At 41.2% G+C, this 11044-nt stretch overlaps 1 protein-coding gene across 2 annotated transcripts in view; it reads right to left on the bottom strand.

Moving 5' to 3' along the window:
• Positions 1-1606: 1606 nt before the first annotated feature.
• The window catches only part of OGFOD1 (2-oxoglutarate and iron dependent oxygenase domain containing 1), a 30037-nt gene continuing 20599 nt past the window's right edge, over positions 1607-11044 (bottom strand). The window contains exons 11-13 of one of the 2 annotated variants that reach the window (XM_023209973.2): positions 7256-7378; positions 6645-6703; positions 1607-2237 (exon numbers count right to left, since the gene is read on the bottom strand). In XM_023209973.2, coding sequence (XP_023065741.1) covers positions 2175-2237; positions 6645-6703; positions 7256-7378 — 245 coding nt within the window. In that variant the 3' untranslated portion in view covers positions 1607-2174. Of the gene's footprint in view, positions 2238-5440; positions 6187-6644; positions 6704-7255; positions 7379-11044 lie in introns of those variants that run through there. The other variant, XM_023209972.1, reaches the window with a different exon arrangement.

Raw genomic sequence — 11044 nt, 5'->3', positions numbered from 1 at the left:
CTGTTTCACAGATGAGGCTCTGAGCTCCAAGACAGAGTGTCCTGTACAGGGTCCCACAGCTGGGTAAGCCCTGGTGTGAAGGAGGTGTTGGAACCAAGTAGTCACAGCCTCTTCTACTCCAAACTTCCCAAGCAAGTCAAGACTGGCTGAAGTGAAAACATTCATAAAACATACAACTACCCTTTTTTCCCCCACTTAGAACACATCCTGTTCAGCTTAGGAATGAGGAAAAACTGGACAAGGAGAAATGAGTTTATCAGTAACTTCTCTATTTTGTTGCCATATGTTTCTATCCTGATAGAATCTGAATACTTCTAGAAGCTACGGTGAAGCTGTATTTCACTGCTGAATTATATTGAAGCTTTAAGTGAGCACTGAGCTGTCATTTAAAACTGACTTTGAGGATTTTGATATCTGAGAGAAAGCTTTCAGTACCATAATTCAGGTTCTGAGGATTTTTAAGAGTATAATTTGTATTATTTCCCACCATGACTGCCTATCCAGTACCTCAAGGCCCCACTCAAATGCTCTCTCCTTAGGTGACCTTTTCTCTCCCACGTCTACTCCTTAACCCTTATTAAATTCTTTACCTAAATCTTAATCCCCTGTTAAGCAAGAATGGTGTCTGCATCTTAACCAGCATCACCCTCGCCCCAGTGCTGAGCCAATGCCTTGAGCATAGAATAGCATCTGCCGCTCTGCTTGGGATTGTCTGTCCTCAATACGCCTGTCAGCAGCTTTAGAAATCAAAGAACTAGGAACTTTAAAACTATTATGCAACCCTAGAAGTGTTTTACAGGAATGATTTTCAACATTGTTATTAATGTTTCAAATTTTATAATTAGCAGTTACAGATCTGCCAATGCACAGTCCTGTCATTATAGAACTAAATTACCTCCAATTTCATTTGGAAACTCAAGTACAGTAAGACACCCATTACAGCCTGGTGTTTCGCATTTTGCCTCTTTTCCATCTGGCCCCTGCCCACACTCTATGCTCTAGCTCTGGAGTCATCTTGTAATCTGTACAGTACAGAATCTGCTTTTCCTAAAAGTGATGTCACATGGACAGTTCCCAAGTTGTTTTAAATTGTCTTTGTGGACTGATTTTACATCAGAGAGAGAATCATCAGGACACCCAGTTCCATGCAGGCTGGAGAGCTCTCCTCTGGCATCATTTCACTAGATCTCCTCGACCCAGGACCTTTTCAACAGGGTTTGCACTTCCTCATTGTTTAGTCATGGTGTTGACGAGATAATGCACCCCAAAACTTCTTATTCAATAAATAACTGCCAGAACTTTGGGAGGCTGAGGCGGGTGGGTCACTTGAGGTCAGGGGTTTGAGACCAGCCTGGCCAACATAGTGAAATTCTATCTCTACTAAAAATACAAAAATTAGTCAGTGTGGTGTTAGGCACCTGTAATCCGAGAATTGCTTGAACCTGGGAGGCAGAGGTTGCAGTGAGTTCAGATCACACCACTGCACTCCAGCCTGGGTGACAGGGAGACTCCATCTCAAAATAATAATAATCATAATAATAAAGAAAAAAAAATACTAGTCTAGGAGAGGTAACCCAAGGTTTGATTTTTTTTTTTTTTTTGGGTGGGGGGTGTTCTGTGGGGAAGAAACCCACACTTTGGTGGAATTTTGAGAGGCAATCTTTAAACAGTAGACAAGCCTAGTTCAAAACTAACAGATTATTTCTCTTGGAACCTTCATTTTCCACATCCTTAAAATGAAGGACTAATGTTATTTGTAGGGTACTTCCTTAGACGTTTTATTTTTCTTCTTATTCAAAGATGCAAATATGTTCACAAGTTTAGTGAAAATGTTCCTCATTTCCAGTATGGTTAACATAAAAAGAAGTAGTAGTGAAGTGGTCTCTGTAAGGCTGTTCTCTTCCTGTCCAGTGCTGGAGCTTGAAGCCCATAGGGCAGGTAGTCAGAAAAGGTGTGGAGTTGGGGAGAACAAACTGCAACCCGTAGGCATGGGCTAGAGCACATGAGGATGCTAAAATCTGTCCATTTTTGTTGCTTCTGACCTTGATGGTGTGGGCATTCTGCTGAAGCAGACCGTTTGCAGAGGAACTGAAGGAAGATCCATCCAGGGGAAGGTGGAGTGGTTGCAGGCCCAGGCACAGGTGTGGTTCACACAAGCAAGGTGTGCCAGCTACTCAACGGCTGCTGCTGCATTGGACCCTGCAGATCTGGCATGGGAATTTGTGGCTCATCCTAACCTGAGACATAGGGAAGACAGTTGGGAAATGTAGTTCAGTCTAGTCAAGTTGAAAAATGACAAAGCTACCAGTGGCTGTCATAGGATGGTGGGATTTCAGGTGATCTTTAGATTATTACATGTTACTACCTTACAATGAGCATGTATTCTTTATGTAGTCTGAAAAAACAGAAAGCTATTTTTTTTGAGACGGATTTTCGTTCTGTTGCCCAGGCTGGAGGGCAGTGATGCGATCTCGGCTCACTGCAACCTCTGCCTACTTGGTTCAAGCGATTCTCCTGCCTCAGCCTCGCAAGTACCTAGGATTACAGGCATGCACCAGCATGCCCAGCTAATTTTTGTATTTTTAGTAGAGATAGGGTTTCACCATGTTGGCCAGGCTGGTCTCCCAACTCCTGACTTCAGGTAATCTGCCAGCCTTGGGGCCCCCCAAAGTGCTGTGATTACAGGTGTGAGCCATTGTGCCGGGCCCATAGAGCTGTTTTCTTTGGGGATAAAAATGGGAGTTATAAGAATTGGAGACTCATTATTAAGAATAAAGAGAGAAACCATATATTTTATAGGTGAATATCATAACTTTTATCTGAAAGAGGTATAAACAAAGATGCCCATGTTCTAATTCTTCTTTTGCTACCTAACAGTTGTTGACATTGGCCCCAGGCCCTAAAAAGTAATCAAGATGCAAAATGAAGTACTATAAGGAAAACAAGCTTCACTGTCACTGCAGAAACACAATCTGTAAGTTACACCATCCTTCACAGTCTAAGAGGTGCTGCTATAGATGATGTAACTGACAGCAACATCAGAGTTGGGCTCTTAGGGATTCTCTCCCCTCAGACACCCGAGTCCCTTTTTGTAGTGTATAAAAGATTGTGTGTTGACAGATTATAAACACACTGAGATAAAGGAGACACTAACAAGCACATTTTTAACATTTGTGAGGTATTCTAAGATTTAGATTTGGCTTTCCAGAATTGGAAAATTGGCCTTGGATGGTACCTACAGCCATGAGTCTCAAACTATTTTCCAAGGTTGGCATACATGACAGTGTCACCTACCTAAGCACTTTTCCCTGGCTCTTCCTGGAGTTATGCCACTGACACCCCTTCCCCTCAACTCATGAAAACACAACAGAAGGCAAGTGAGATGACCTTCAGTCAGCTGGAACATAGAAAAGGCAAGCTGTGACATAAACCATTAGTAACAAAAGTATTCGCAATCCTACTCCAGTGCTGCTGCACTGTGGTTAAAAAAATTGTGGTCTCCAGCCTGGCCAACACAGTGAAACCCAGTCTCTATTAAAAATTTTTAAAAATTAGCTGGGTGTGGAGGCGGGTGTCTGTAATCCCAGCTACTCAGGAGGCTGAGGCAGAATTGCTTGAACCCAGGAGGCAGAGGTTACAGTGAGCCGAGATCATGCCACTGTACTCCAGCCTGGGCCACAGAGTGAGACTCCATCTCACACATGCACACACAAAATTGTGGTCTCCAAAATAGTATGGTGTAAAATGGTTCATTACCATATGCATAAGGGAAGACTGTTAGAACTAGTTCTAGATATTTATTTTTATCTCATCATTTAAAAATTAGTGTTTTATAACTACTAATATTAGTACTAATAGAACTAATATTACTACATGCGTAAAATATATAAATAAATATAAATATTTAAATATTAAAAAATATAAATAAATAAATAAATATCCATATCAAGGGCATACCTGCTAAAACATTTCTTAACTGGGTGGGGTGCAGAATTAAACCTTTTTGAAACTAAACCTAAAAGACAAAGTGAAACTCATTTTCATTTAAATGCAAACTTCAGGAAAGAATGAATATTCAAAGTTTTAGGAGATGAAAGAGAAGAGTGGTTAAGAAGTTTAAAGGCCCAGTGCTTTTTCTATTAATTAGTAAAACCCACACTAAATGCTACTGCAAAAGCTAAAAATAAATGTAAAAAAGAGAAAGGAAGAAGGAGACTCTGTTGGGATGGAATGAGAACAGCATCTTTCATCCCCCCATGCATACCCACACATAGGTAATTATGATATAACTCCCTGGAACAGTTCAAGAAAAAAATTAACAAGATGCACAGCCTCTTGGCATTCTGATGTGGCTTTTTAGCATTCCATCTCTTAAAATAAAAAGCAGGCTGGGCGCGGTGGCTCACGCCTGTAATCCCAGCACTTTGGGAGGCCCAGGCGGGCGGATCACGAGGTCAGGAGATGGAGACCATCCTGGCGAACATGGTGAAACCCCGTCTCTACTAAAAATACAAAAAAATTAGCCGGGCATTGTGGCGGGCGCCTGTAGTCTCAGCTTCTAGGGAGGCTGAGGCAGGAGAATGGCGTGAACCTGGGAGGCGGCGGAGCTTGCAGTGAGCGGAGATCGCGCCACTGCACTCCAGCCTGGGCGACACAGCGAAACCGTCTCAAAAAAAAAAAAAAAAAGCAATTAGTTATATAGTTGACCCTACAGTATTTAGGAAAACAGAAGCAACATGTGAGGCTAGAATCATTTAATTATACAAAGGCCACAACTCCAGGATGGAAAGGCAGTGGGCACTTGGAAGTGACTACACATGGCAATAAGCAGCCTATCTTCTTTACCAACCAGAAGTTTCTTGGGGCATGTGATGGTAGGCCAGACCCTTTCCGAAGGAGTAATACTACACATTGTCTAAGCCTACACTGTCCTGTGAGAGTCATGGTGGAACAAGGCCACAGGCAGTGGGAGGAAATGTGATGACTCACTGTGTCAGAATTCTAAGGCCCAGCATGATCAGGAATGTAAGGCTCTGTAATTTTCTAAACCAGCATGATTGAGAAGAACAAAATCTGCAATCATTTTTTTTTCCCCTTCTTTTTTTGAGACAGAGTTTCACTCTTGTTGCCCAGGCTGGAGTGCAATGGCACAATCTTGGCTCACTGCAACCTCCGCCTCCTGGGTTCAAGCAATTCTCCTGCCCCAGTCTTCTGAGTCGCTGGGATTACAGGAATGTGCCACCACGCCCAGCTAATTTTGTATTTTTAGTAGAGACGGGGTTTCTCCATGTTGGTCAGGCTGGTCTTGAACTCCCAACCTCAGGTGATCCGCCTGCCTTGGCCTCCCAAAGTGCTGGGATTACAGGCATGAGCCACCATGGCTGGCTGCAACAACTTACGAGTTTTTCTAAAAAAACCGAAACGCTGGAAACATGGATGAATCTTAAAGACTTTATGCTAAGTGAAACCAGTTACAAAAGGACAAATACTGAATGATTCCACTTATATGAGAAATATGAGTAGTGAAGTTGATGACAGAGACAAAAAGTATGGCTGTTGCTAGGGGAAGCGGGGTGGGGAGTTATTGTTCAACGGGCACAGAATTTGGGAAGATGGAAAAGTTCTGGTGATGGATGATGGTGACGGCTGGACAAGGGGAATGTACTTAATCCACTGAATTGCATATTTAAAAATGGGTAAGCTGGTCAATTTTATGTTATAAATATTTTACCTCAATAAAAAAAAAATTGAAGTTAAAAATTCACTAAAGAAGCCAATATGGAAAAAGAAGGACTCAATGTTTAAAAAAAGTCAACTTTTTTTTTAATCAAGAGATAAGTACATAGCTCCTAGCTCAAGGTCTTGGTTGAGGACAATCATTATGAGTCCTAGTAAAAGACAACCAGTTTTAAGAACACTGTCAGGCAAGCTACCATGTAGCTCTCCTTGACTCCATGCTTAGCTCTTCCAGACTTCCCAGTACTGACGAAGGGTCACGTTTTTGTTCAGCTTTGTCCAGTGCTGTCATTCATAATATATGAATGAAAAGTCCCAGAAACCTGTTCTGTTTGGGAAGGTTTTCTTTTGTTCCAGGCTTCGGTGGTTAATATGCTTGACAAATTTCAGAGTCTCTCTATCTCTGTAGACCAATGCCAAAGAATTGTTTTCTGGATTCACTGTTAGCAGCTGAAAAAGAGAAACTTATTCTCAACTCTTGCATGATTAACCATGGAACAGATGGTTTCCATACCAAGCACTTAATCTGGGGATAGAGGGGTCCTCTAAATGAACCTTTACTAGGGGTGGCTGTCAAGCCATTTTCCAACAAGCCCTATTCCAGCATATACCTAGAAAGGTACTTACCTATTACATTTATTTCTTATACATTGTAAGATTTGTGGCAATGCACCACAAGGCTCTTAATTTGGAATTTCTCAGGAGGGTAAAATAAATGCTTACTCAGTATCCTTTAGCATCTTTATTCCATGTTGAGTATTTTCTACTAGAAATTAGAACCATTGCCTGGCAGACCAACAGATTTATTAGCTAAAGACATTGGTAAAAGGTCATAAAAATTGGGTCTTTGAAAAATGAAAGCATTCTCAATAACTAAAAAGGATAGTTTGCTATCAGAAGAAACTTACCTCTTCATCTTCACCTTTGGCAATGTAAGAAGTAAAACCACCATATTCTGGTTCCCAGCCTTACAAGAGAAAAACAAATAGCATTCAGAAAGCCCTCATTGCAAGAGTTGCATCATCTGTTTAAATCACTGATCCCATGCTGCAGTGGGCGATCTGGGAGTTCAGCAGTAACTGGTTCTATGACTTATGAGCTTGAACTTATTATCATCTAGTTTGTCATGGATTCCCTTCCCCTAAATGCCTAATTTCCTGAGACAGTTGAACTGAAATGCAGACTTATTTCAAAAAACTTTGAATAAGAAAATTAAGATAGAATTAAATGCTAAATATTTTCCCAGAAAGGCAATTACATAAAATCTATAGATCTGGGAGCACACTTAGGCGAAAATTATGGCATGGTCCATCTCCCCATTCCCTAGTCACAGATATACATCCTATTTTGAACTGGGAGACTGGAACTCATGACCTCTAAAATCCCTTCGACTTTGAGATCCTGTGATCTGAGATTCTGAACTAGGCAAATTACTTACGAATTGGTTCAGCTGGAAAGGGTCCCTCAGAAGAGATTGCCCCTCCTATGGGGAATAATTCACTGCTTTCCACTCTCTTACCTTCACAGCCACAGTAGAGAATTAAGTCTAGGGCAAATTCAGCCTTGCTATGGTCATGAATTAAAGTGTAGTGACCGGTCTTCCAACGCCTCAGTTCCCCTTGGCATGTGGGGACACTTGATCCTAAGAAGGAAAAAAAAGAAGGATGAGCAACTTTAAAAAATAACCTTGATAGAACTGTTAGATTGTAAGGGAATGATAATTAGGAATGATACAGCAATACAGGGAAACCATTCCTTTCAAACCTTTGATTGAAGTGCTATTCTACCAATCCAGCCTTATAAAAGATTGTCAGAAATTACCAGCTCTATTTTGGGGTAAAAAAGTTGAATTTTTGCGCTGGGCACGGTGGCTCATGCCTGTAATCCCAGCACTTTGGGAGGCCAAGGCAGGCGGATCACCTGAGGTCAGAAGTTCGAGACCAGCCTGACCAACATGGAGAAAACCCATCTCTACTACAAATATAAAATTAGCCAGGCGTGGTGGTGCATGCCTGTAATCCCAGCTACCTAGGAGGCTAAGGCAGGAGGATTGCTTGAACCCAGAAGGCGGAGGTTGTGGTGAGCTGAAATTGTGCCATTGCACTCCAGCCTGGGCAACAAGAGCAGAACTCCATCTCACACACACACAAAAAAGTTGAATTTTGATTTCTCTCTATAATAATAAATTTCAGATGGAAAAGAAATCTAGTTGCAAAATATATATATATATTAAAAAATTATTATTTTATCTAACCTTAGAGATTTCTCAGCATGTTACTACCTAAAGTAGAAACCAGGAAAGGCAAAGATAGACCTGATTACTAAAATGTTTTATAAAATTTAAACCATGCTGAACAAAATTAAAAAATCAACTATTAGAACCTGTTTAACAGAAAGTTAATACCCCTCTGAGGCAGGCAGATCACCTGTGGTCAGGAGTTCAAGACCAGCCTGGCCAATATGGCAAAACCCCGTTTCTACTAAAAAATACGAAAATAGTAGCTGGGCATGGTGGCGTGTGCCTGTAATCCCAGCTACTTAGGAGGCTGAGGCATAAGAATCGCTTGAACCTGGGAAGCAGAGGTTGCAGTGAGCTGAGATCATGCCACTGTACTCCAGCCTGGGTGACAGAGCAAGATTCTGCCTCAGAAAAAAAAAAAAGGTTAATACTCCTATATGTAACTTTTTTAAAATAACTGATAAAATGACAAAAAGCCCAAAGGAAAATATACACTGAGGTAATGACAGTCAACTCATGAAAAAAAAATCAAGTAACCAATAGGGAAAAATATACAACCATGCACCATTAGTCAATGATAGGCAAATGCCATTTTCACCTAAAGAATAAGTAAGTTGGAAAAGAAAATACAAGTTTGCTAGGAAGAATGAAAATATCATCATGTACAATGCTGGTGAGAGTACAGACTGACACAAGTTTTGGGGAGGGCAATTTGGCAACTGCCTTAAAATTTTGAGCAGTCTTTGATGTATCACCATACTTCTGAGAAGCATTCTGAAGACACAATGGTTGCATCGTTTGTTATGACAGTGAAGAACTGGAAAAAATCTAAATGCTCAACATAGGACTGGTTAAGGTCATCTGATCCGATAGATTGCAGGCATTAAAAATTATACTAGAGAACAGTGTTTTTCAAAACTTTTAGTTGCGGCATACATTCTTGAAATAAAATCTTCTAGAAATGCTATGTTGGAAAGCAGATATATGTAAAACTGCTTTGGTGGGCAGGGCGTGGTGGCTCACTCCTGTAATTCCAGCACTTTAGGAGGCCAGGGTGGGCGGATCATGAGGTCAGGAGACTGAGACCATTCTGGCTAACATGGTGAAACCCCATCTCTACTAAAAAATACAAAAAAACTAGCCGGGCGAGGTGACGGGCGCCTGTAGTCCCAGCTACTCGGGAGGCTGAGGCAGGAGAATGGCGTAAGTCCGGGAGGTGGAGCTTGCAGTGAGCTGAGATCCGGCCACTGCACTCCAGCCTGGGCGACAGAGCGAGACTCCATCTCAAAAAAAAAAAAAAAAAAAAAAATACATGTGTGCATACATGTATATGTCTACATAGCAAAAAACAAAAAACAAAAAACAGTGGAAGGATATATTCCAAATGCTAATATGGCCACTTATAGATGATTATTTTCCTTTTGCTTGTTTTCTAAACATTCTGAAATTGATGTGTTAGTCTTTTAAAAACATCTTAAAGTTATCAGGTCTGTAATGTTATCTCACTAGATGTGTCCCATGTATGCCAATGTTTAGCACTGCTATCATATGCCCAGCAATTTGATAGTTTTTGCCAAGATTTATAGCTTCTATTCAAGATGGTAAACTTTGTAATCAGTGACGTTTCTCATTCACTTTTGTATTCCCTACTCTGCTTTGGCCCAGAGCCTCTTGTATACAGTAGATGCTCAACAATGGAATAAAGCATCTTTTGGCTGCCCATATAGATTTTATCCTAAGTTGCAGGTTCCCATAAAAATGAAACCAAAAAAGGAATAGAGCTGGACAAATTTTGGCCAGGTGTGATGGCTCATGCTCGTAATCCCTGCACTTTGGCAGGACAAGATGGGAGGATTACTTGAGCCTAGGGGTTCGAGACCAGTCTGGGCAACATGGCAAGATCCCGTCTTTACAAAAAAAAAAAAAAAAAAAAAAATCAAGAAAATTAGCTGGGTGTGGTGGCACATGCCTGTGATCCCAGCTACTTGGGATACTGAGGCAGGAGGATCGCTTGAGCCCAGGTCAAGGTTGCAGTGAGCTGTGACTGTGCCACTGCACTCCAGCCTGGGTGACAGTGCAAGACCCTGTCTCAAAAAACAAAACAAAAAAAAAATCAAACAGAAGTGGATAAGGTTTTTAAAAAATCCCTTTGAAACTGAGACTCCATGGATACTGACTCTGGTTCCTCTTAGGGTCTGGGCATAAATGCCAGTATCAATTAACACGGAAAACTAATCTTTCAAAGAAAGGCTACCCTGTGTATTAAAATAGCACAGAAAAAGCTACCCAGGTCTGGTTTTTCTAAATATCTGCAGTGGCCAAAGTGACTGGTTAGTCGGTTTTGGAAGGCCACAGAATGAGTTATGTTGCTTTCAGTTAGCATCTCAAACCAATGATTTTGTTTCCACAAGTATCCACCCCTTGTCTTTGCTCTCCTAACTGCACAGGGTTTTCAAGAAATCTGAGTGGAAGCAGGGAATGGTAAACTGGGTGACAGATATTCTCATCTGACATAGTAATAAATGCTGAAACATCTAAGCTGAATTTGTCGCTATTTGGTTAATGGTGCCAGTATTTTCACAGGAGTGTTACCTCTTAAATTTCTTGTATTTCTCTCTTCTCCATATTGGTTGCAGATGATTAAACTTCTACTTGTAATAATTTTCTTCTGCTTGTTTGTCCAAATTCAAGCAAGTTTTCTTAGGCTGTTACATTCAGATCTGAGCTTAAATGGCACTCCTCAGAGAGGCTTTTCTAGATCACCTATTCAAGAGGCTACTCAGTCATTTCCTTTTCCCCCTTACCCTTCCCCTTTCCCTTCCCTTTCCTTTCCTTTCCTTTCTTTTTTGAGTTGTAGTCTCTCTCTCTTGCTCAGGCTGGAGTGCAATGGTGCAATCTCGACTCACTGCAATCTCCTCCTCCTCCCAGGTTCAAGTGATTCTTCCACCTCAGCCTCCCGAGTAGCTTGGATTACAGGCGTTCACCACCATGCCTGGCTAATTTTTTTTTTTTTTTGTATTTTTAGTAGAGACGGGGTTTCGCCATGTTGGTCAGGCTTGTCTCGAACTC

This window comes from Piliocolobus tephrosceles, chromosome 17 (assembly GCF_002776525.5).
Source record: "Piliocolobus tephrosceles isolate RC106 chromosome 17, ASM277652v3, whole genome shotgun sequence".
Classification (NCBI taxonomy): Eukaryota; Metazoa; Chordata; class Mammalia; order Primates; family Cercopithecidae; genus Piliocolobus; species Piliocolobus tephrosceles.
The sequence above is the reverse complement of the archived record's forward strand: the minus strand, read 5'-3'. Positions and strand labels throughout refer to the sequence as shown.